At 40.1% G+C, this 26,422-nt stretch overlaps 1 protein-coding gene across 1 annotated transcript in view; it reads left to right on the forward strand.

Moving 5' to 3' along the window:
- LOC105002356 (bile salt export pump) overlaps positions 1 to 26,422 on the forward strand; it is a 68,191-nt gene that overhangs the window by 39,027 nt on the left and 2,742 nt on the right. Inside the window, exons 14-22 of the mRNA XM_010858924.1 lie at positions 2,557 to 2,721; positions 8,996 to 9,100; positions 9,188 to 9,349; positions 12,543 to 12,746; positions 14,479 to 14,720; positions 18,440 to 18,596; positions 19,703 to 19,900; positions 23,771 to 23,977; positions 25,745 to 25,891. Of these exons, the coding sequence (XP_010857226.1) occupies positions 2,557 to 2,721; positions 8,996 to 9,100; positions 9,188 to 9,349; positions 12,543 to 12,746; positions 14,479 to 14,720; positions 18,440 to 18,596; positions 19,703 to 19,900; positions 23,771 to 23,977; positions 25,745 to 25,891 (1,587 nt within the window). The remainder of the gene's footprint in view (positions 1 to 2,556; positions 2,722 to 8,995; positions 9,101 to 9,187; positions 9,350 to 12,542; positions 12,747 to 14,478; positions 14,721 to 18,439; positions 18,597 to 19,702; positions 19,901 to 23,770; positions 23,978 to 25,744; positions 25,892 to 26,422) is intronic.

The raw sequence follows: 26,422 nt of genomic DNA on the forward strand, positions 1-26,422 counted from the left end.
GCTCAGTCAGGTCCAACTCTTTGCAACCCTATGAACTGCAGCACGCCAGGCCTCCCTGTCCATCACCAACTCCCGGAGTTTATTCAAACTCATGTCCATTGAGTCAGTGATGCCATCCAACCATCTCATCCTCTGTCACCCTCTTCTCCTCCTGCCTTCAATCTTTCCCAGCATCAGGATCTTTTCAAATGAGTCAGCTCTTCGCATCAGGTGGTCAAAGTACTGGAGTTTCAGCTTCAACATCAGTCCTTCCAATGAATATTCAGAGTTGATTTCCTTTAAGATTGACTGGTTTGATCTCCTTGCAGTCCAAGGGACTTTCAAGAGTCTTTCTCCAACACCACAGTTTGAAAGCATCAATTTTTTGGTGCTTAGCCTTCTTTACAGCCCAACTCTCACATCCACACAGGGAAAAGGCTAACAGAGTTTTGCCAAGAGAATGCACTGGTCATAGGAAACACCCTTCTCCAAGAAGCTATCAAGTTAGCCTGACACAATTTTATGGATTCTGGAGAATACATAAGAGCTGTGTCAGAGATGAAAGACTTTACTCAGAGCATGAGCAGGAGCCAGTGCACAGCATTTCCACTGACTCCCCGGCCTACCCCCACTTCTCAGCTGATGAAAGAGAAGTAGGTGATACCAGCAAAGGAAGGGGAAGAGGAATCCTAGGCTTGAGAAACCTGGTGTTTTTATAATGAGCAATAAGCCCTTTTCTTAGGATGGAAACACTATCCCCCTCCTCCAAGGCTATTTTCTATACCAACATTCTTGAGAAAACAGCCTCAACAAAGGTGGTCAGTGCCTCTTTTCACAAGATGTGCAGAAACATAAGAGAGCCATAGAGAACTTTGTCTATTTCTTTCCTTTTGAGGAGGAGAAGGCAACCGAGCCCCAGAGAGCCGAAGTGCTCAGTGATAGATTCCATCAGTGGCCACGTGGGGCTCATCCAAGAACCACATTCTTTCCACATGCCCGTTTCCCTCACGCTTTCACAGGCACCTTTCTTCCTCTCTGCATTGATTTCCTAGAGTTGAGTAAGACATCAGAGATGAAATCATTGAAGGATTTGCTGCATGAGTGTGTAGCAACTATTGAGGGCAGACCAAGAGAGAACCTGAAATGGAGGCATTGACAGATCCATCACCAAGCAAGCTCTCCCTCCATCCTATTTGGCTTGCAACTAGAATAAGGACACCAGGCTTTTATTTCAATTGAATTGGTAATGAAATCTTTGACTTTGGAAGCAAAAGGATAGTATCTGAAGTTCCTTACTGCTGTCTGTTCCTGATGGTCAGCTCCTTAAGGGGTAAATAACTGTGTGTTAATGAAATAGAACACTAACAGTTTTGTAGTCAATTTGCTGTAGACATTTTTAGTATATTTTAATAGAAAAAGAAAAAAAAATCAATACAGATCTATATAATCCACCTAAAATCTTTTCTCAAACAAAGTGAACAATAAATTTAGCAAATTATTGAAGAATGGGCCTCACGACCAAGTACTGGAGAATATCATTAGCGAGGAAAAATGATTGTAAAAATGATGAAGTTCTGAATATAATTTTTGCCTTCAAGAGGCTAAAAATTTGCTAGCTCTGACACTTTAATGGCAATTAAAGAAATTGGAATGGGGAAATTTTAAAATAATTTGTACTCCTTGTAAAGAACATGAAGAATTTAGAAATCCAAATTGATTACCATTTACTTCTGGGCACTAATTAAAGAAAACCTTCACAGAAATACGCAATTGATAACCATTGTCACCAGTTAATACATTTTAAAAATTATTTTGTGTTGTTTAGATACACTGGCCTGCCTTGGGGCTTGAGGCAGTCACTAGACTTTGACATTTATAAAGGACATATTTTGAAAATTTCACAAATCCTTGAATGTGTAAATACCACTCACTGTAGCACAAAGGGTTGCAAAGAGTCAGACACGACTGAAGCGACATAGCACTCCACATACTCACTATAGCACAAAAATGTTTCTAAACTGGGAGTCATTTTTCTTATAGATCCAACTTATTTACCACTCCCCAAGTGTTAATACCTCTGCAATTGTGAAATGAGAACTACCAGCTCACCTTCAGATGAGCAGACACTCTAAAATCAGTCCCATCCAAGTCATAGCATGTGGTACTGTTTAGTCCCTAAATCGTGTCTGACTCTTCTGTGACCCATGGATGGTAACAGCCCACAGGAGTCCTCTGTCCATGGGACTAGCCTAGCAAGAATACAGCAGTGGGTTGTCATTTCCTATTCGAGGGGTTCTTCTCGACCCAGGGGTTGAGCCTGTGTCTCCTGTGTCTCCTGCACTGGCAGGCGGATTCTTTACCACTGAGCTACCAGGGAAGCCCAAGTCATAGCATGGCGGCAAGCAGCTCAAAACCATCTCTCACAAGCTATCATATCACCCTGTCTTATAGGTCTTTGAGGTCACTCATAACCAATCAAACCATGACTCACATCTGTGAATGCCAAAGGGACAACTGTATAATAAAAGAGTGTATGCAAACATTTAAATAATTAATGTAACCTCCTCTCCCCTCAAGGACAAGAACATTCCTGTGGAAGAAGAAATTGAACCAGCCCCAGTGAGGAGGATTCTGAGACTCAATGCTCGAGAATGGCCCTACATGCTGGTAGGCTCTGTGGGTGCAGCTGTCAATGGGACGGTCACACCCATGTATGCCTTTTTATTCAGCCAGATTCTTGGGGTAAGCAAGCAGCTGGACCAGCTTTATTCTCCTCCTACCTTTTGTTTGTCTGGATATTGTCACTTTTGATAAGTTGGTTGTAATGTATTTAACTTTTTTTTAAGTTTTTTGTTGTTGTTGTTCTTTTAGTTCTTTTTCCCCTCCTCTCATCTCTAAAGAATTAAAAATGTCTCAAGTCTCCATCAAACAGGAGGTGAGAAGACAAAGCTGAGACTCTCACTTGGGCTGGCAGCACACTCTGACAGTCATTGTGTCTGTTAAAAAAAAAAAAAAGAAAGAAAAAGACTATGGCTGCAAACTTAGTGTCAAAAGAGGGCAGTTTACCCATATGCAAACCAAATAAGAATGCAAAGCAAGTTCTTCGAATGATATAAAAGGATTTGGGGGCCATTTCGATCTTGCTGATCAGCTGAGGTACAAAGTTTGATTTGTAATAGCAAGTCTTCATGCATGTTGTATAATACTCTGCTCTTCTGCTCATTGCACCATTGAAATGGGCAGTTGGGGGAGAAAACAGGAAAAGGAAGAGATAAGTAAAATAAGGCATGTACAAAGAATACACTTATTTCAGTTTTTCATCTCCTAGGAGTTTTTATATTCTCCATCTTATATTATTGCTATAAAAATAATAATATTGATGATAATAATAAGTACAAACATTAATTAGGCACTATCTAAGAACTTTATAGGAGAAGGCAATGGCACCCCACTCCAGTACTCTTGCCTGGAAAATCCCATGGACGGAGGAGCCTGGAAGGCTGCAGTCCATGGGGTTGCTAAGGGTCAGACACGACTGAGTGACTTCCCTTTCACTTTTCACTTTCATGCGTTGGAGAAGGAAATGGCAACCCACTCCAGAATTCTTGCCTGGAGAATCCCAGGGACGGAGGAGCCTGGTGGGCTGCCGTCTATGGGGTTGCACAGAGTTGGACACAGCTGAAGTGACTTAGCAGCAGCAAGAACTTTATATATAATAGTTCACTAAACTTTCCTAATAACCAGCTGTGGTAGGTATTCTTATTGTTCCTATTTGACAAAGGAGCAAACTAAAGAACTTAGAGGAGTAAGTGATGGATCTGGGATTCAAATCCAGGCAATGTGACTGCAGAGCTGAGTTCCAATAAAATCTTATCATTGCGAAGTCAGTTCTCGAAATGTTGACATATTTTCTCAGTTGAAATTCACACACACATACACGAATCCTATGAGATCAACAAGGAGGAAAACCTAGAATCTTGGAGAACTTATGAACTTGTTTAAGGTGACACAGGGTCACAGAAGGTGGTGGGACCAGCCCTATAACCTGCTTTTCTGAAGCCTAACCTAAAGGATGTGTAAGAGTCCCAAGTTTCAGTTTTCCCCTCTATTTTCCTTTGACTTTTATGGTCTCTCTGGCAGAGATCCTGACCAGAAAATTGTCCCAGCAGTCACGAGTTATACAGAAAGACCAATAGAGTTCAAACTATAACACCTGCCCTCCAACAGCACCCACTTGGTTACTGATGGTGAGAATATTCTCTGTGACTCTTCTGGTCACAACCAGAAAATCCTAGCCTAAGCAATTGGGGTTTTCACCTAAGGACCAAAGGATCAGAGCAGCAGGATGAAATCCCAAATCTGTTCATCTTTGATGTTCCCACAGGGTTAAGTTTGCTAAGAGAATAAAGCTTTATTATTTTTCTTCTTTGATAAACATGGTTGTTTTTGTCTCTTAGCATAATTATCACAGATTCATCAGTGGGTTCATGATGGTTTCATCTCATAGGGTATAATCATGAGTCAGATAATAGTCTGGTTTTAACTGTGCTATTGTCATTCTGACATATCTAAAGGGCACGATATTCACATTTGGTATTGAGACCATAGTTTGTGACAAGGACACAGCAAAAAAAAAGTGGGCATTAGGAGCCTGGTTGCTAATCTAGTGAAGCCTCAATGTACACGTAAGGCTTACTTTCTCTGGTTCACTTTCACTGGGTCTGTTTGACTTGGAACAGTAGCTTGGATGTAGCATGCAAGGGATTCCCAGATGGCACTAATGGTAAAGAATCTCCCTGCCAATGTAGGAGATGTAAGAGATGCGGGTTTGATCCCTGGGTTGGGAAGAACCCCTGGAGGAGGGCATGGCAACCCACTCCAGTATTCTTGCCAAGAGAATCCCATGGACAGAGGAGCCTGGCAGGCTCCATAAGGTCACAAAGGGTCAGACACGACTGAAGCGACTTAGCATGCAGCACACACCCATGCTGCGGAAAAGCATGAATGTTGGAATCAGCCAGCCTTGGATTTGCTGCCTTCTCTGCTCTGCACTGTTTGTGTGTGTTTAGGCAAGTGGCTTCTTCTTGATGAGTCTTAGTTTCTTTATCTGTAATATGGGACAAGAAAATCTACCTTACTGGGTTGTTTTAAGAATCCCAATTTTAAGGAAATCCTCATTTAAATTAAAGTAGATTAAGTAATATATTTGTATCTAGTAAATAGCAAGAATCTAATGAAATTTCATTTTCTCCCTAAACTCACCTTTACAAGATGGTATAGATGTGTGCGCAAACTATAGCTGCTCTAAAAACAGAGAAACCTATGGATGGGCAGCCCTTTGGGGTGCATTTCAGTAAGAATGTACAAAGGACTCATGCAGTAGAGTTTAGGGGTAAATATTACAGATAGATGATGCCCAATCTTGAATTTAGTGTTAGCCAAATATTCTTTTTTTTTTTTTTTTAATACTGAGAAGATGGATATTACCCAGAACCAACAGAGTTGTGCCCAGAAAAAAAAAAAAAACCATTGCACTGGAATCTGGAAAACAGGCATTTCCTTCAGAGTGCCTTGAAGAATTATGGATGGACGTTCGTAACATTGTATAGGAGGTGGTGATCAAGACTATCCCCAAGATAAGGAAATGCAAAAAGACAAAATGGTTATCTGAGGAGACCTTACAAATAGCTGAGAAAAGAAGAGAAGTGAAAAGCAAAGGAGAAAAAGAAAGATATACCCATCTGAAGGCAGAGTTCCAAAGAATAGTAAGGAGAGATAAGAAAGTCTTCCTCAGTGATCAATGCAAAGAAATAGAGGAAAACAATAGTTTGGGAAAGACTAGAGATCTCTTCAAGAAAATTAGAGATACCAAGGGACTATTTCATGTAAAGATGGGCAAAATAAAGGACAGAAATGGTATGGACCTAACAGAAGCAGAAGAGATTAAGTAGAGATGGCAAGAATACACAGAAGAGCTATACAAAAAAGAGCTTCATGACCAAGATAACCACAATGGTGTGATTACTCACCAAGAGTCAGACATACTAGAATGCGAAGTCAAGTGGGTCTTAGGAATCATCACTACGAACAAAGCTAGTGGAGGTGATGAAATTCTAGTTGAGCTATTTCAAATTATAAAAGATGATGCTGTGAAAGTGCTGTGCTCAATATGCCAGCAAATTTGGAAAACTCAGTGGCAACCGGACTGGAAAAGGTCAGTTTTCATTCCAATACCAAAGAAAGGCAATGCCAAAGAATGTTCAAACTATCACATAATGGCACTCATCTCACACGCTAGCAAAGTAATGCTCAAAATTCTCCAAGCCAGGCTACAACAGTATGTGGACCGTGAACTTCCAGATGGTCAAGCTGGATTTGGAAAAGGTAGAGAAACCAGACATCAAATTGCCAACATCTGTTGGATCATTGGAAAAGCAAGAGAGTTCCAGAAAAACATCTATTTCTGCTTTGTTGACTATGCCAAAGCCTTTGACTGTGTGGATCACAACAAATTGTGGGAAATTCTTCAAGAAATGGGAATACCAGATCACCTGACCTGCCTCCTGAGAAATCTGTATGCAGGTCAAGAAGCAACAGTTAGAACCAGATATAGAACAACGGACTGGTTCCAAATTGGGAAGGAGTACGTCAAGGCTGTGTGTTGTCACCCTGCTTACTTAACTTAACGTGCAGAGTACATCATGTGAAATGCTGGACTGGAAGAAGCACAAGCTGGAATCAAGATTGCAAGAAGTATCAATAACCTCGGATATGCAGATGACACCACCCTTATGGCAAAAGTGAAGAAGAACTAAAGAGCCTCTTGATGAAAGTGAAAGAGGAGAGTGAAAAGCTGGCTTAAAACTCAACATTCAAAAATCTAAAAGCATGGCATCTGGTCCCATCACTTCATGACAAACAGATGGGGAAACAATGGAAACAGTGAGAAACTATTTTTGGAGGCTCCAAAATCACTGCAGATGGTGACTGCAGCCATGAAATTAAAAAACACTTGTTCCTTGGAAGTAAAGTTATGACCAACCTAGATAGCATATTAAAAAGCAGAGACATTACTTTGCCAACAAAGGTTCATCTAGTCAAAGCTATGGTTTTTCCAGTGGTCATGTATGGATGTGAGAGTTGGACTATAAAGAAGCCTGAGCGCTGAAGAATTGATGCTTTTGAACTATGATGCTGGAGAAGACTCTTAAGGGTCTCTTGGACTGCAAGGAGATCCAGCCAGTCCATCCTAAAGGAGATCAGTCCTAAATATTCATTGGAAGGACTGATGCCGAAGCTAAAATTCCAGTACTTTGGCCACCTGATGCAAACAGCTGACTCATTTGAAAAGACCCTGATGCTGGGAAAGATTGAAGGTGGGAGGAGAAGGGGACGACAGAGGATGAGATGGTTGGATGGCATCACCAACTCAATTGACATGAGTTTGAACGAGCTCCGGGAGTTGGTGATGTACAGGGAAGCCTGGCATGCTGCAGTCCATGCGGTTGCAAAGAGTCAAACACGACTGAGCAACAGAACAGAACAGAACAGAGCAATAACCATCAGCTAAACAAACCTGGACAGAGGACTTGAGCTTGTGGGCTTTAGTTTCCCATCTGTAAAATAAAAGTTAAACTGGTTAATCTGTTGTGCTATAGTCCATGATTATAATAGAGAACCATAGGGAGGAATGAGAATTATGGCATCACAGTTTGGGGTTTGGGGGGATTTGTATAGTGTTTTCTAAAACCAAACTGAAATATAAGTTCTTTTATTTATAAACTGTAAAATAAACTTACAAGAGTTATTCCATGCTGGGATGAATGACTGTGGCATCTTCTGAACCCACTTCATTCATTAAGAATAAATGTATCTTTTATTACTAAGAGCTATAAAGGCCCCAGAAACTCTGTCCTGGAAACAATACATCTCATTAATTTAGAACACCTCCTCCCAAATTGAAATTTGTGATGATTTCAATGGGTTACTTCTGCTTTACAAAAAAGGGCTTGTTAATGGAGAAGTAAACATTGCTTTCAGGAGATTTATTTGGCATACAGCAGTCACTCCAATATTTATTGAATAAATGGTTTCCTTTGAGCAACTGCTTGCTGGCATTGTTCTAGTTATTCAAATTAATGCAGAGCAATCAATAAAGATTTATTGTGCAGTTCTCTAATGAATAGTCTTTCTGAACTCTCACAGCTCCCTCACATAGTCTGAATTAGGAAGGTTTTGTTGTACCTAAAACCTACTGTAAGGCGATGTTATTAAGAGTATGCAGCTGTTCTTCACATTTTCTTATTGCAACAGCTTGGGCTGTTGTCAGTTACTTGAACATGTGCCTCTAAGTTCAGAATATACTTATGAATATAGTTTGCCACTTATTATAGACTGGAAAAAACCCACTCATAATTTCCATAGTTTTTTTTGAGGGGGATGTTTTCAACTTCGGATGATTTAGAGGCAGCAATTTCAGCCTCTGATGTATGAAAGCTTTTCTGTCCTAGGCCAATCCCAGTCAATGCCTTGATAGCTAGTTGCTTTGGTGTGGTGTATGCCAATTGCTTTTTTAATGATGCTATTATTTGTATATATATAAATACTATAAAACTAATACTAGGTGAGAATAATATTCTTAGATTCTCAAGTAACTTCCCCACTTCTTTCCTTTCTTCTTTTCTTTTTCCCTTACCTTATTATGTAAAGAATTTGAAGCATTCATCATATTTTTCATCTGTATCAAAGAAAAGTCAATAAAATTGCCTACAGCAGGCAAAGAAGCAAGGTAAAAATTCTTTAAATCACAACTATTGGTTTCCATTCACCAGCCTTCCTTCTCCACAGATAAAGTACACATATTCATAGTTAACTTTGGTTTAATACTAGTATGTTTATAGTGAAGTTGTTTTTAACCCAATGCCTAAGAGAAATTTCTTTTAAACATATTTGAATTTATTTCTTTTGCTGTTGTTTGTAATAATAAAGTGACCTCCTTGCTTACTGTCTTGCAAAGACTTTTTCGATTCCTGATAAAGAAGAACAAAGATCACAGATCCATGGTGTGTGCCTGCTCTTTGTAGCAATAGGCTGTCTCTCTCTTTGCACTCAGTTTTTGCAGGTAAGGAATTTTGTTTTTCAGTAAGCAATTTAGCTATTTTCTGCCATTTCAAGTTAAAATATCACTAAAGATTCCTTTATGTTTTAGGGATACGCTTTTGCCAAATCCGGGGAACTTCTGACAAAAAGGCTACGTAAATTGGGTTTCAGAGCAATGTTAGGGCAAGACATCGGCTGGTTCGATGACCTCAGAAATAGCCCCGGAGCCCTGACAACAAGGCTTGCTACAGATGCTTCCCAAGTTCAAGGGGTAAGCCATGGGGGAGACCAGGGATGTAGCAACCGGAGTAGACTTTCTTTCCTTTGCGTATTCTGATAATTACATACGTTGTTGTTGCTGTTCAGTCACTCAGTCATGTCTGAACTCTGCGACCCCATGGACAGCAGCACACCAGGCTTCCCTTTCCTTCACCATCTCCCAGAGCTTGCTCAAACTCATGTCTATTGAGTTGGTAATGCCATTCAACCAACTCGTCCTCTGTGGTCCCCTTCTCCTCCCACCTTCAATCTTTCCCAGCATCAGGGTCTTTTCTAATGAGTCAGCTGTTTGCATCAGATGGCCGAAGCACTGGAGTTTCAGCTTCAGCATCAGTCCTTCCAGTGAATATTCAGGACTGATTCCCCTTAGGATTGACTGGTTTGATCTCCTTGCAGTCCAAGGGACTCTGAAGAGTCTTCTCCAACACCACAGCTCAAAAGCATCAATTCTTCAGTGCTCAGCCTTCTATATGGTCCAACTCTCATATCCATATATGACTACTGGAAAAACCATAGCTCTGACTATATGAACCTTTGCTGGTAAAGTAATGTCTCTGTTTTTTTAATACACTGTCAAGATTTGTCATAGCTTTTCTTCCAAGGAGCAAGCATCTTTTAATTTCATGGCTGTAGTCACCATCTACAGTGATTTTGGAGCCCAAGAAAATAAAGTCTGTCACTGTTTCCAACATTTCCCTATCTATTTGCCAAGAAGTGATGGGACTGGATGCCATGATTTTAGTTTTTTGAATGTTGAGTTTTAAGCCAGCTTTTCCCCTCCTCTTTCACTTTCATCAAGAGGTTCTTTTAGAATTACGTACGTATTTCCTATGAAATGGGAACTCGTGGGACTAGGGTACCCCAGAGCCACATTTTCTCTCGTTTCCAAAGCTGACAAACAGCAGTGAGAACAAACCATCTCCTCGGCAGTGCCGAGAATCAGTGTTACAGCATGAATCAAAATCTGTCAGGGTTTCGAATTTCCTGCAAGTTTAGTAATTGAGAACTTTTCCAGGTCTCCTTTCTCAGATTATTTTTAGGCCCAGAGGCTCCGATTCCATGGGACTTAATAGCGCCCCCAAGAGGGCGTATGGATAAAAGCCTCTTCCACACGTACTCGGGGTTATAAATTAGTTTTAGGAAAAGAGAAGTTGTTCTGAGCAGCCCAGGAAATCAAGGGAAAGATGGAAATGATCGCTATCTATAATCTTGACACATTCCAAAGCCTGTGTATCTGAATAATGGAGACTAAGCTGTGGTTTCTTAACCCCAGAACCTGTTGCCTTGTTCAGGAGACTTACCCACATGTAAAGGTGAGTCTATACCTTTATAAAATCAAGCATTTGGATTAAAGTGATGAGAGCTTGCCTCCCAACACCTCTACTCGCTTTCCATTATAAAAAGGCAAAGAGGGAAAAAGTCATGGTTTGTCTGTGAGGCTCTTCCTGGAAGAAAAAACTTGCTGGATTGCCGATGCCTTACTGTATGTATATCTCAACTCCTACCAGTTCAACCAACAATATGGACAATGACATGGAGATTTTCAAAGGAGCATAGAATCCTTTTACTGAGAGGAAAGTCCCTGTAAATTTTTTCATGTTGATCATTCTAGGCTTTTTCTCTGGGGCTTCCCTAGTGGCTCAGATGATAAAGAATCTGCCTGGAATGCAGGAGACCCAGGTTTGGTTCCTGGGTCAGAAAGATTCCCTGGAGAAGGGAATGGCTATCCACTGCAGTATCCTTGCTTGGAAAATTCCACGGACAGAGGAGACTGACAGGCTACAGGCCATGGGATTGCAAACAGTTGGACATGACTGAGTGACTAACACGTGTTTACATAGGTTTTTTCTGTGGAAATGTGTTTCTCACAGTCTTTGGGTTACACTCTGCATATTATTTTGTAATCTTTCTTTTTTTCTGTCAAGCAACCTGATGTGAGCATATTTTTGCCCTTATATATTCTTCTATGATAAATTTTTAATAACTACATAATTCATTATTTTTATATCACAATTTCTTAAAGAATTTCCCATTTAGGTCTCCTCCTTGTAAGTAATGTATATCATTTTACATCAGGCTTGGCATATTCTTGATTATTTTTTTAGTTCTTAAAATATAATCATTGGATCAAAATGTATAATCATTTTGAAAGGTTTTAATATGCATTATCTTGCTGCTTAAAGAGTTTATACCAATTTTACTCTTATCATCTGACTTTTCTAGTATCTAGTTCACCTTATTCTTGACCTTAGACTAAATAAATAAGCCATAAGCTCATTTCTACTATTTTTACAACCTTCCATCTTCAAGGAGTTTTATAGGTTATTCATTATCACTAGAATTAATCTCTCACTGACTACTCTAGCTCTGATACCCATGAAATGAGATTAGTCAATAGATGAGCTCCCAAGAAGCTGTGAATAAGATGTAATACTTTTATTAATCCAGTGTTCAAATGCTCTACGGGGGTCTCATTATGTAGAAGATTCTCCCTTTTTTAAACATAGAACTACTAGTCTATGATCAGTGATTTCATTCCTAAGTATATATACCCGAAAGAATTGAAAGCAGGGACACAAACAAATCCTTGTACACCCATGCTCATGTCACCATTATTCATTATGGTCAAAGCTGAAAGCTACTCAAGTGTTTATCAACAGCAATGAATAAACAAAATATGGTATATACTCACTAAGGAATATTGTTCAGCTTTAAAATAAATAAAGTTCTGATACCTGCTCTAACATGGATGAACCTTGAAAATATTATGCTTTGTAAAATCAGCTAGACATAGAGGGATAAATGTTGTATGGTTTCACTTGTATGTGGTGCCTAGAACTGACAAAGTCACAGAGACAGAAAATAGAATAGAGATTAACAGGAGCTGGAGAGAGGGAGGAAGGGGTGTTAATATTGATTGGGTATAGAGTTTTTGTTAGGGATGATGAAAAAACTTTGGGAATAGATATGGTGATGGTTACATGACATTGTGAAGGTATTTAATACCACTGGTTTATACTTTTAGGAATGGCTAAAATGATAAACATTATGTTTTATATATATTATATATTACAATTTTATCATAATAATTTAAACAATCTATCTTTTTGTTAGAAAACAACCTTCTCATAATGTTTAATCAGACACTGCATATCTGAGATTGTTTGATTGCTTTTGGTTTGCAGGCTACTGGCTCTCAGATCGGGATGATGGTCAATGCCTTCACTAACATCGCTGTGGCTATGATCATTGCCTTCTTGTTTAGCTGGAAGCTAAGCCTGGTTATAGTGTGCTTCTTCCCTTTCTTGGCTTTATCGGGAGCCATACAGACCAGAATGTTGATGGGATTTGCCACTCATGACAAGGAGTCTCTGGAAGTAGCGGGACAGGTAATCTCCCACATTCACTGTTCAGGCTGCTTATGGCTGAGTGGCTGTCAAACTGTTAAGAAGGAGTAGCGCAAATAGGCCTAAGGAAGCTGTTAGCCTGCAATCACTCATGATTAGAAACTTCCCATTAGCCTTTTTCATATATGCCTCTGATGCTATGAGATTGAGCAGATGTGGAGAAATAGTGGGGCAAACACAGAGGTTACATGTTCAGTTTACTCCCAGACAGTTAGCTTTTCCCACATCCCAATTTGGCATAGTATCCTCCTTTGCAGGAGTGGATAGTTACCTTTATTGTCTGTTCTTCTTCTTTTTTTTTTTTTTTTTTAAGCTTAATGGTTTCTCCTGGTCACACTACCAACATAGAAAGGAATTACCATCTTTTTGGCACACACTTTTAACTTTCACACTTCAGTGTCTGCTAGACTTGTGGCAAGTATCTTTCCCAAAGAGAACCATGAAATACATACAGCTTAGATCCTGAATACACTTAGGCTGCAGCTATGCACTTTTAAGACTGTTCTAATTAAATCTGGTTATCAGAGATAAGTGAAGAGATGATGGCATAGACATTTATCAGGGACAAGAAATCATCCACACACACATATATACACCCTCCCCTTTTAATAAATTTACTATCAACTAAGGTTTGTCTCTTTGAAGAGGAAAAGTTAACATAGCCCAAGTAGGCAGAAGCCAGAAGAATTTTGTATGCCAATGGTAGAAAATAGCCCACTTGCCTACCTTTTTTAGGATAGGACCCTAATTCAGAAATAGTAATTATTTACCCTAGAGTAGGGATTGAAACAAATACAAATTCATAGTATAGACTAAAAACTAAGCTTTATACTTAATTTTTCTTACGTAATATGTTGTCAGAATAATTTTTAAGAAATAGAATCTAATATTTTAAATTTATATTATGGAAACAATCTTCTGTTTCAGACACATCTAAAGAAACCATTTTGGACGTTTCAAATGAATTCATAAAGAGAGCCTTCTGTACCATTTTTCTCCCTCTCCTCTCTTCCTCAACAATTAGAGGCAATGAAGCCATGTTCAGTTCAGTTCAGTTCAGTCACTCTGTCGTGTCCGACTCTTTGCCACCCCATGAACCACAGGACGCCAAGCCTCCCTGTCCATCACCAACTCCCGGAGTCCACCCAAACCCATGTCCATTGAGTCGGTGATGCCATCCAACTATCTCATCGTCTGTCGTCCCCTTCTCCTCCTGCCCTCAATCTTTCCCAATGTCAGGGTCTTTTCAGATGAGTCAGCACTTCGCATCAGGTGGCCAAAGTATTGGAGTTTCAGCTTCAACATCAGTCCTTCCAATGAACACCCAAGACTGATCTGCTTTAGGATGGACTGGTTGGATCTCCTTGCAGTCCAAGGGACTCTCAAGAGTCTTCTCCAAAAGCGCAGTTCAAAAGCATCAATTCTTCGACGCTCAGCTTTCTTTATAATCCAACTCTCACATCCGTACATGACTACTGGAAAAGCCATAGCCTTAACTAGACAGACCCTTGTTAATAGTGAGTAGAACTTGAACTGATAGGATGTCTCAGGGTCTAGTCAAGTTGATTTCCAGCAACTTCTTTTTGTTCCCAGAAGATGTGATGTGTATCGCCTTCTGCCATTTTCACTGGATCTAATCCATGTAACCAGTGAAGATGTCCTGAAAGTAGTTACCTCTGCTCTTTTATTTCTAAAGCTCTTTTTCCTTCTTCAGATTACAAATGAAGCCCTCAGTAATATCCGTACTGTGGCTGGGATTGGAAAGGAGAGGCAGTTTATAGAAGCATTTGAGGCAGAACTGGAGAAGCCATACAAGACAGCCCTCCGAAAAGCGAATATTTACGGACTCTGCTTTGGTTTTTCCCAGTGCATCGTGTTTGTTGCTAATTCTGCTTCCTACAGATATGGAGGTTACTTAATTCCCAATGAAGGGCTCCATTTCAGCTATGTGTTCAGGTGAGGAATATCTGGCTAAAATCATAAAAGATCAACATTCAAGGGAGGAATAGTCTGATCTGATTTGTTAGTGGCTGCCATTTAAACCATCCCAAACTTGGTGTCTTAAACAGCTGAGATTTATTATTTCTTAAAGATTCTGTGGGTTTTCAGGGTGGTAGATAGTTCTGGACTGATTCAGTTAGGCTTCTGAGTGGCCTTGTGTCCATGTGGGCTGCTAGCAGCCTATTTTCTTCGCTTTGTGCTCTTGGAAGACAGAGGATTGCCAGCCCCAATGTGCACGTGCTTGCCACGTCTCTGCATGCATCACATTTTCTAATATCTCTTTAGCCAAAGAGCGTTCTATATGACAAAGCCCAGATTCAAAGGAAAGAGGAATGTAACCCATCTTTTGATGAGAGGGTCTGATAAATGTTTCTCCTTCCTGCCCACACTGCTGTCACACAGCACTGACACTGGGTGGATGTCCCACAGTTCAGTTCATACTGACACTGTTTACCTGGAGGGAGCACTGGATCCTCTCACAGGTTAAGGACTCGGTCCTACAGGACCGCCTCTCCCTCAATCCTCCCTACGAAGGCGAGTCTAGGTCATCACCTGTGCTTCTCACCAACCAGCTAGAGACCCAAGGTTCCCATGACATCCTCTTCAGCTTTGATTTATGTGCTAGAGTGTTTCATAGAACTCAGAGGAACATTTTACTTCCTAGATTACCAGTTCACTGGGCCTCCCAGGTGGCGTAGTTATAAAGAATCTGCCTGCCAATGCAGGAAGATGCAAGAGATGTGGGTTCAATACCCAGGTGGGAAGATCCCCTGGAGTAGGAATTGGCACGCAACTCCAGTACTTTTGCCTGGAAAATTCCATGGACAGAGGAGCCTGGCAGGCTACAGTTCACAGGGCCACAAAGAGTCCGACATGACTGAGCACACACAGCAGAGCTCAGAAACAGCCAGCTGGAAGAGACCCAGTGGGTGTGCTGTGTGGGAAGGGCTTGGCGCTTTCATACTCTCTCCAGGAATACCACTCTCCCCAAATCTCCACATCTTCTCCAAACCAGAGGCTCTATGAACTCTGTCTTTGGGGTTTTTATGGAGGCTTCATCTTGTTAGACCTGATTAATTAAATCATTGACCATCAAGCAAAGTCAATATCCAGCCTCTTCCCTTCCCTGAGGTCTGAGAAGGGACTGAAGTTCCATCTTAATCACACGGTTGACTCTCCTGGCAACTGGGCCCCATCCTTAAGTTGAGTGTGTGTGCTGTGCAACACGTGTGTGTGACGTGCCCCCATCCTTAGGTCACTCAGTCGTGTCTGACTCTTTGGGACCCCATGGGCTGTATCCTGTCACATGCCTCTGTCCATGGAATTTTCCTGGAAGAATACTGGAATGTATTGCCATTTCCTACTCCAGGGGATTTTCCCGACCCTGGGATCAAACCTGAATCTCTTGCCCACATCTTTTGCATCTCCTGCATTGGCAGGTGGATTCTTTTCCCCTGTGCCACCTGGGAAGCCCATCCTTAGGTTATCCAGAGTTTTTAGAAAAGCCGGTTTCTTAACATAACAAAAGACACATTGATCCTCTCAAAATTTGGAGAATTCCACAGGTTCAGGAGCTCCAAGCCAGAAAATGACAGAAAACCAAATATATATTTCTTACTAGAAGTCCCAATATCAGAGGAGTAAAAAGTCGTATTGCAAAGGGATGTGTATAGAGTAATAAGATTAATTAAGCATTTTCACAGTCTACCATACTGGTTAATGCTGAGAAAACCTAGAAGCCTAAAATAAGATGGTTCATAGATCTACTTTATTTGAACTCTACTTCTCGCTAAGAAGGGAAGTCTCCAGCTGACTCTTCCTAGGTGGAGATAGCAAAGACCCAGTCAGGGGAATCATGTTCCTTTCTTATAGCTGGAGTCTGCTCTTCTAAGATTAGCTTTGAGTCCAGTTTCTCACATTTCCAGAGCCTGAGGGTGTCAGGGTACAAAGGAACTGGGTGTACATGTATATGAGTGTGGTGTGATGGGGTGGGGGACCTTGGAAGGATGAGGGGGGAGATGGTCTGAGAAAACCCTGGAGGACATTAGGAAAATCAGCCCTATTAAAAGTCTGTTCTCAAGTCATGAACCAGTTCTGTCTTCCTGCCTTCTATCTTCTCCTAGAAATAAAAGAAAATTTTTCTCCTGCCCCACTACACCCTCCACCCACCAGAAAGTTCTCTTTTCTAAATTTTTGCATATTTAGAGCTGCTGCTGCTGCTGCTAAGTCGCTTCAGTCGTGTCTGACTCTGTGCGACCCCATAGACGGCAGCCTACCAGGCTCCCCCATCCCTGGGATTCTCCAGGCAAGAACACTGGAGTGGGTTGCCATTTCCTTCTCCAATGCATGAAAGTGAAAAGTGAAAGTGAAGTCGCTCAGTCGTGTCCAACCCTCAGCGACCCCATAGACTGCAGCCTTCCAGGCTCCTCCGTCCATGGGATTTTCCAGGCACGAGTACTGGAGTGGGGTGCCATTGCCTTTTCTGACATTTAGAGCTACTAACCCCAAATTGGAAATCACAAACTGTTGACTTATTTAGTTTAGATAAGATTTTTGAAGAATTATTTGCCAACATGTAAAAATCAGAGACTATAGAAAACTCCCAATTTCTGGCTTCTCTTTAAAAACTGAAAGATGACCTCCTATCACTTCCTGTTTTATTCCAGGTGCTTGTCATTGCTTTAAGCTTTGGACTGGGATCCTGGAGATGTTTGGGTTTGCAGGTCTGCCCTAAAACTGTTTCTGCTTATAAACTGAGCAGTAAAACATACAAAGAGTCGGATGCAACTGAGCGACTAAGCAGCTGAGCACAAGCACACACAATGTGCATAAGCTGGGACGAGTAGAAGGATTCAGGCAATCACGTCTTCCTCATGCTTCTCTGAAGCATGAATTACATGCCTGCTTGGTACAGAATTGATGCTTATATCACCAATCATTGTCTTTCACACACTGATGTATAGATTCATAGAATGTTAACATTGGATTGGACTGACCAAAAGGTTCATTTGGGTTTTTCCATAACAACTTTGAAAATGTTCCAATGAACTTTTTCACCACCCCCAGTAAAAAAGTCCAAGGCAATCTGTGATCTTTCAACTACTCTCTTTTTTCCCCCAAGAAGTCTTTTTCTCAAACAACTTTTTTTTAAAGGCCGCTCTACTTGAAGCTGGGTTTGGAGATTTGAAGCCCCTTGTGCAATCCTCCCCTCACGCTTTCTTGTTAGAACACAACTTAAACACCATTCATCTCCCCATCTTCCCATTCCCAGATAAGTCTAAAGAGACCTGTTCAAGGCTGTTCTGTCCTTTCCAAGGCTGAGGCTGCTGCTGCTAAGTTGCTTCAGTCATGTCTGACTCTGTGCAACCCCATAGATGGCAGCCCACGAGGCTCCCCTGTCCTTGGGATTCTCCAGGCAAGAACACTGGAGTGGGTTGCCATTTCCCTCTCCAATGCATGAAAGTGAAAAGTGAAAGTGAAGTGGCTCAGTCCTGTCCGACTCTTATCGACCCCATGGACTACAGCCCACCAGGCCCTCTGTCCATGGGATTTTCCAGGCAGGAGTACTGGAGTGGGGTGCCATTGCCAAGGCTAGACCCCCCAAACTCTGGCCTCTTAGGCCACCACACCAACCACACTGCCCCCTTTCTAGCTGGGTGTCTGTCTGATTGCAGGGTGATCTCTTCAGTTGTACTGAGTGCGACAGCTCTTGGGAGAGCCTCCTCTTACACACCAAGTTATGCCAAAGCCAAAATCTCAGCTGCACGCTTTTTCCAACTGCTGGACCGACGACCCGCAATCAATGTGTACAGCAGTGCAGGTGAAAGATGGGTAGGTATTGGAGGTGGGGGTAAGGAGCACAGGGTGTGTCTGCTGGACAGCCGTTGGGGCTGGTTATTTAAGACCACTTAGTTTTGAAATTCTGCAGTATATGGGTGCATTCATAGGCACTCAGAATGAGCAGATAGTAGATTTACCAATGTAAAAGAATGATGTACATTAGCATTAAAATTATTCATAGAGCTGGCATTTGAATAAGGCAATTCTATTCAGTGAATACTTGTTTTATAATACACAGTTACTATAAAACACACTTAGTTCCAGAATGAATGAAGCTATAAGTCTTTGAGACTTGCTCAATCACCGTGATTTTACTGATGTTCTGCTATGGAATGTAGAAAAACCAGTTTCTCCTGTCCAGTAATACTGACTTATTTCATGTTTATCTTAGTTCCACATGCCTTCATGTGGACTCTCAGAAAATCAATTTGATCTCAATGAAATATCACTTTTTCTAATTGATAGTCCCTACAGGTGTCTTTTTAAATCTTCCTTGCTTGATTTTTAATATCCCAGTATGTTCAAGAGAGGAAAACAACCTAAACTCCAGTAAAGTTAACTAAATTCAGAAATCTTGAAATTGGTCAAATGCCCCATTTCTCCTCCAGCTCAGTAAAAGGCAAGTCTCTGTGTGGTTTATTAAATGTCTATCCATTTCTAGAGTTCACATGTCAGATAGTACAACTGAAGGTTTTCACCTTTGCAATTCAGGGTTCAAGTAACTTTCTGTGGAGGTCATTTCAAGTGTAAAGTTATTATTTTAAATCTTTGGGGGAACAGAACTGTAGGAGTTTGCATAGTTACTGGCTTCTGTGATATAATCATTTATTCTCTTCCATGCAGAATGACTGAAAAGAAGTCCCCTTAGGTTATAACAGGAATCAAATATCTTTAAACTCAATGCCCCACCCTCCGTTTATTCTACATCTGTTAAAATAGGGAATAGAATGCTGTTTCATTAAGTTGCTGTCTTTATACTTTACATTTTGGCAGCTTGGTGTTGAAGGTATCTTAAGCAAGGATTTAAAACTCAGGTGCATTCTCAACAGTCTAGATTCTAGTAGGAGAATATATAATTCTAATCTCTCCATCCACAGGACAACTTCCGGGGACAGATTGACTTTGTTGACTGTAAATTTACATATCCTTCCCGCCCTGATGTACAAGTTCTGAATGGTCTTTCAGTGTCTGTTGGTCCAGGGAAAACCCTGGCATTTGTTGGGAGCAGTGGATGTGGTAAAAGCACCAGCATTCAGCTGTTGGAACGTTTCTATGATCCTGACCAAGGGAAGGTGGTAAGCAATGCAAATGCCTTTGAGAATTCAGCTTTCTGCAGAGGATCTCCAACTTCTTAAAGGGGGTCTTCAAGGTTGTGCCTTACCATTCTCATTCTGCAGCGCTTGCCTTGGGCTCTATTCTCTAGGTCCAGTCATTTGCTGCTTGACCGGATTCTACCTCACAATTTCTAATGTTAGATTCATTCTTCCCAGTTCCAGATGGTCTCCTGACCAGATAGGCAAAGAAAACTGCAAAGCTGGAGATGAGTGTACTTAATAGAAGCATTCACTTACCTGTAAATGGGGCAGAAAGTGCAGACTAATCAGGAGACTAATGAGTGGGAACAGAAAAAGTGGGGGCGATGAGAAACACAATGATAAATGAGTAAGAAAGGGAATTTTTCTTTTTTTTCTTTTTTTATTATTTTTTTTTGCATTGATTGATTTTATTTTTAAACTTTACATAATTGTATTAGTTTTGCCAAATATCAAAATGAATCCGCCACAGGTATACATGTGTTCCCCATCCTGAACCCTCCTCCCTCCTCCCTCCCCAGAAAGGGAATTTAATATGAAAAATCGGAGACAATCCTGGTTCAAGAAGCTAAAGTCTAAATAATAATGTAAGTCATGTGCCTTACATCTTTGGTAAAGATATTTGAAAAATTGGTGGCTTGCTTTGTTGCTTATTTTCCACAGAATTTATTTCTCTTTTCTTTTTCCTTTCTATCTTTCCAAATAATATATGCAGAGGAGTACAAAGTAAAATAAGAAATATTTGTTAAAGCAAAACAAAACAAAATCAACCTTTTATTCCACCATTTCTACCCCACCCCCCTTTTTCTGTTCAAAGGCAACTATTTTTAATCGCTTGATGTTTTTAGATCTCCCAACAATTACCTCAGTGTCCCTAAGTAATATGCTCATGTTACTATTTCATTACTTAACAAATTTAGACCCTCTGTTGATTTATTCTCAAGAGATGGAAATTTAGATTCCCCTCCTCCTCTCCCCTCCTTTGACCCACCTCCTCCCAATATGGTTATATTACTTTTAAAAGCTTCTCTTTTTGGAAATTTAATCAATACAGCTCTGTTTCTTTTCCATCACCTGCAGATAACATCTCTTGAATCCTCATTTTCTAAGATGAGATTAGCAATTCTATCTCTATTTTCACTTTTTCCTCCCCCTCCCTTTTTTTTTTTTTGCCTCTCAATCCCTAATAGCTACACTTTTACTTTATCAAGAATATAAAATGCTTGCATTTTGTTTATACTATTTACTGTCTTCCATGCTTTTCCTCTAGGCTGATTCTAAAAGTTGAAAATCTATTAACTTTTATTATGGCTATGGAAATATTGTTCATCTCATAGTTAAGGAGTGAGGTACATTAGCATCACAGTTTCCTTTCTTGCTTTTCTGAAAGACTTTCTTTTGTTCTTGTATTCTCTGCCTTTATAAAATCTTTAGGTTCTTCCCATGTTCTATATCGATACTTATTCTGAGGAGCCTGCTTCTTTCCTTTATTTCTGCCACAGCCTGGACTAATTGCATCCTATGTCTGTTAAGCAATTGTCAGTCTATGAGTTTCCTGCAGTAGCTTTTGGATTCGGTCCATTATTTCCTAATTCATGTATTTTCCTCTTTCTTTAGTTTCCCCTCTCTTATTTTGTTGGAGTGCATCTGTAAGCATTTTTCTAAGAAATGATTCAGAGGTGTGGGTCTGATTGAATCCACATATTTTGAAAAAGGACTTTCTGATATCCCTGAATAACGTAATTGTCATTGCAATTGAGGATAGATAACATGATGAGGAGAAATGCTGAGGGAAATTTGAAAGAGGTAACTAAAGTTTCCTTTGCATAAAGCAAAACAGGGAAACAAGCAAACCGATAGTGGTAAAATCCAGGAAATTATGAAAATAAGGAGTAAGAGTTGATTATCTGAAGATTATAATCACTTATTAATTTTAGGTATAGAGATTTTATTTGTTTGAAATTATTTGGTGATTGATGGCTCTAGAAGTACATGGCACTGGGGGGTCTGATCTCTGCAAAGGAGAGGATCCAGTTTAACCAAACATCAGATCTTTCATGACTATCACCTGTGTAGACTGTGAACTAACTACATGACATACAGGAATTCGAATTCTTCATGTTCAACTTCTTTAACATTAACATGCATATTAAGCATATTTCTCTGAATGTACTCAGTGAATGTTCTGGTCACAGGCAAAAAGCAATGCCTATGGAAAAAATCAATATGTTTCCTTGCATTTCATAAACACAATGTATTTTATTATATCATTGTAAAATGTTATTACAGACATTTTTCATTTAGAAAAATACCACCTTTAATGCAATTTTTAAAAATCCTCTTTGCTCTTAAGGAAGCTAACAAATGCAGGCATTCAATGTTTTTAGTGTTTAATTGGGTGCCTGTGATATGCCCAGATTAGTTCCTGTGGGAAATTCTAAGGAGCATGAAGCATGTCTTCTGTCTTCTGGGAGCTTACAATACTCGCACATAGACAACAATTAGCAAACAGTTCCAGTACTTAATTAAGTATTAGTGCTTTGCAGTGTATAAGTCAGAGAAGGCAATGGCAACCCACTCCAGTACTCTTGCCTGGAAAATCCCATGGACGGAGGAGCCTGGTGGGCTGCAGTCTGTGGGGTCGAGAAGAGTCGGACACGACTGAACAACTTCACTTTCACTTTTCACTTTCATGCATTGGAGGAGGAAATGGCAACCCACTCCAGTGTTCTTGCCTGGAGAATCCTAGGGACGGGGGAGCCTGGTGGGCTGCCGTCTATGGGGTCGCACAGAGTCGGACACGACTGAAGCAACTTAGCAGCAGCAGCAGCAGTGTATAAGTACTATGGAAAATGCATAAAGGAAGAGGAGCAAGGGCTAATTGTTGAGGAATGCCATATACTTTTTCTAGTAGTGTTTGTGTTTTATGCTGTCAAAAAATTATCTGAAATATAGTCTATCCATACCACTTAACATAGTCTTTTTCTGAAATCATGGGGCCAAATACTTTATAGTAGTATGTTAGACATACTGTCCTTTTACTGTTCTAGGTCTTTTAAGTGAAAGAGCTCAAATGGTAGATATTGAATTCCTGTACTCAAGTGCCTAAATAAATCGTGTTGTTGTTGTTCACTAAGTTCTGTCCTACTCTTTGCAACCACATGAACTGCAGCTCACCAGGCCCCCCTGCCCCTCATTATCTCCTGGAGTTTGCCCAAGTTCATGTCCATTGAGTCCATGATGCTATGCAATCATAAAAATAGATCATGAGTTCCTAGAAAATAGAATTTTTTTTTTCTATAGCATACCAAAGACTGCCTAGCATGGTGCCTTTGTGGCAGATTATTCTGTATATGTCTGTTGGTTGACCAAGTGAATAAATATACATCTTTCTTATTGGGATTCATTATCTTCAATCATTCAGAGGTTAGTATCATTGAAATCAACGGGTTTGATTCTTATGTTGTCCAGTAGCTTTACATAGGAAACCCCATTTCATAACCCATGGAGTCTCAAAGTTGAGCAATTATGTGTACTTGGAGAGGATGATAAGGGAAGTTTTTGTTTTTTAAACTAGATAATGTCTTGAGTGCCTTTCTTGTTTGATACCACCTGTAGAGCTAGAGTTTGGGAAACAAACAAACAAAACCATGTCTGATCACAGCTTTGACACCGCTTCTGGCAGACACCATCTCCAGAGGTCAAAGGCAGCATAATTTATTTCCAAGACTCCTGAGCTTGTTGTCTCTTAAGCAAAGCACGCATCTTGCATAACACTAACTCTAGGATATGAACTTTCCTCACTGCTGAAATTCTAAAATTCAGTGCCCTGGTTGTCACTTCTGTTGGCAGATGATAGATGGGCATGACAGCCAAAATGTAAACATCCAGTTCCTCCGCTCAAACATTGGAATCGTTTCCCAGGAACCAGTGTTGTTTGCCTGTAGCATAATGGACAACATCAAGTATGGAGACAACACCAAAGAAATCCCTATGGAAAAGGTTATAGAAGCTGCGAAGCAGGCTCAGCTGCATGACTTTGTCATGTCCCTCCCAGAGGTAGGTACACAGTCAGAGTCATTCCTGATGGGAGACAGGGAGGGAGACAGGTAGAACGACCAGAAAGTCATTATGACTGTGGCTCAAGGAGAAGGTCAAAGGCAATGCAACTTATTCCCCAGTGCCCTGGGATTGTCTCAGCCTTTTAAGCAAAATAAATGTCCTCCATCAACATAATCTTTAGGGCTTTATGCAATTTTTTTTTGATGTGGACCATTTTTAAAGTCTTTATTGAATTTGTTACAATATTGCTTCTGTTGTTTGTGTTCTGGTTTTTTGACCTTGACCGAACCCACAATCCCTTTATTGGAAAGTGAAGTCTTAACCACTGAATTGCCAGGAAAGTCCCTGATCATTAGTTTTGAACAGTATTATATTATCCAATGCAAGGTATGTTATAGAACTCGTTGTACAAAAAGTAATACCACATTGAGCATCAGCTTGCATGTGTGTGCTTAGTCACTTGTTTGTGTCCAGCTCTTTGCGACTCCATGGACTGTAGACTTCCAGGCTCTGTTCATGGAATTCTTCGGGCAAGAATACTGGAGTGGGTGGCTGTTCCCTTCTCCAAGGGATCTTTCTGACCCAGGGATTGAACCCAGATCTCCTGCATTGCAGGCAGATTCTTTATAGTCTGAACCACTAGGAAAGCCCTGTGTATCAGCTTAGCATAATTGAAAAAAAAAAAAATCCTGAGATTTGGAGCAGACGTTGATTTGAATCCAAGTGAGGTCACTTTCTAGTGTAAAGTTACTTCTGTAACTGTAGGATAACTACTTTTCTTTTCTGAGACTCAGTCATCTACATAAAGGTAAAAGGTAACTTAGAATGAAAGAGTATACAAAATAGCCACACAAAGAAAGCTGCTTCTGCTGTTACTGTCATTGTCATTCCATTTCTTGGCAGCAACTATTATACATGTAGAGTAAGTTGCACTTGGTTTGGAGTAAGTCTTACTTTCCAGCGCCAAGTCTGAATGCAGTGTAACATTGACCCTAAATTTTTCCATCCACCAATGGTCTTTCTTGGTGTTTGATCACACAAAAAAATGAAAACATGGAAACTGAAAAATTTTCAAAAAAGAAACTGAAAAATAGGTAATAGGGAGAAAATGATTTCTGTGAACATTAAATAATAATCTGGCTAGAGTAGTTAGCACCATACCTGATACACAGGAAATATTCTGTGAATGTAACTTTTTTTACACAAGCATTCAGCGAGGGATGCTGTTCCATAATTTCATAAAAGTGACAAATATGTGAATAGGTTATTAATATCTGCATTTTCAGGTGAGTTTGCAGCTCACAGAAATTTAAATAATTTGTTTATGATCACAGAGCTAGTATACAGCAAGAGTAAAATTCAAAGCAAGGCTTGCATTCCAGAACAATGCCACCTCAACAAGGGAATGGATGAGAAGATCTCCCAAAGGTCCTGACATTCTAGGACGATTCTGTCTTGGAAAGATCTTCCAGACAGGAGATTGGAAATCAGGGAATCTTACATCAGGGAGGATCTCATACTAAGGAGAAAGAGATTAAAAAATAAATACACAGAAAAGCATACAAAGTCCCCTTGTTTTCCAGCATGAAAGGTTACAAATGCCATATTTTTTTTTAGATCCTAGATGGATTTGAAGTCCTTTATAGAAATGATTCACAATTTCATAAAACAACAAATTGTTTCAATCCTGAGGAGTCATTGATGGGGGCTCCGTAAAGCACAGGAGCATGCTTCTGGTTCTCAAATTTACCATATGTTTTCCAGAAATATGAAACTAATGTTGGGTCCCAGGGGTCTCAACTCTCTCGAGGAGAGAAACAACGCATTGCTATTGCTCGGGCCATCGTACGGGATCCGAAAATCTTGCTACTAGATGAAGCCACTTCTGCCTTAGACACAGAAAGTGAAAAGGTAGGTATTGATTTTCTAAGCCTTAGACCATTGTGAATGAGTCTCTTGCTGTAATATTTGTCCTTATAAAATGGTAGTATTGTTAATTTTCTGATTCATTAACCGTAGAAATGGCTACTCCTTTGCGGAACCAAAAGACAATAGTTTAGAGAAAGGATTTAAAATAGGATTGCTTCAAATAAAAAAAAAATTTAACTTTAAAATAAGAATTGTTTTTAAATTGTTTAGGTTAGGTGACTTTTTTTTCAAGGGCAAATGATTAGCTATCTTAAGTAAAATAAAATAATCCTGGCCATCTGTTAGGCATTTCATATTTTACAGTTCTAAAGTTCTGTGGCAGAGCAGATGGGAAGCATACAAAACAAAGTAAGAGGTGGTTTCTGACATGCATTTTGCATAAAAGTAGATGCAATTGGGCAAAACACAATTATGAAATTTACCATTTATAATTAACTCCTTAAAAATTAGGATTCCATTTTGGAGACAGCTAAATTGTCCTCAATGAAGAATGGTATGGAATGACCACCTAAC

Source organism: Bison bison, unplaced genomic scaffold, assembly GCF_000754665.1.
Source record: "Bison bison bison isolate TAMUID 2011002044 unplaced genomic scaffold, Bison_UMD1.0 scf7180017864452, whole genome shotgun sequence".
Taxonomy (NCBI): domain Eukaryota; kingdom Metazoa; phylum Chordata; class Mammalia; order Artiodactyla; family Bovidae; genus Bison; species Bison bison.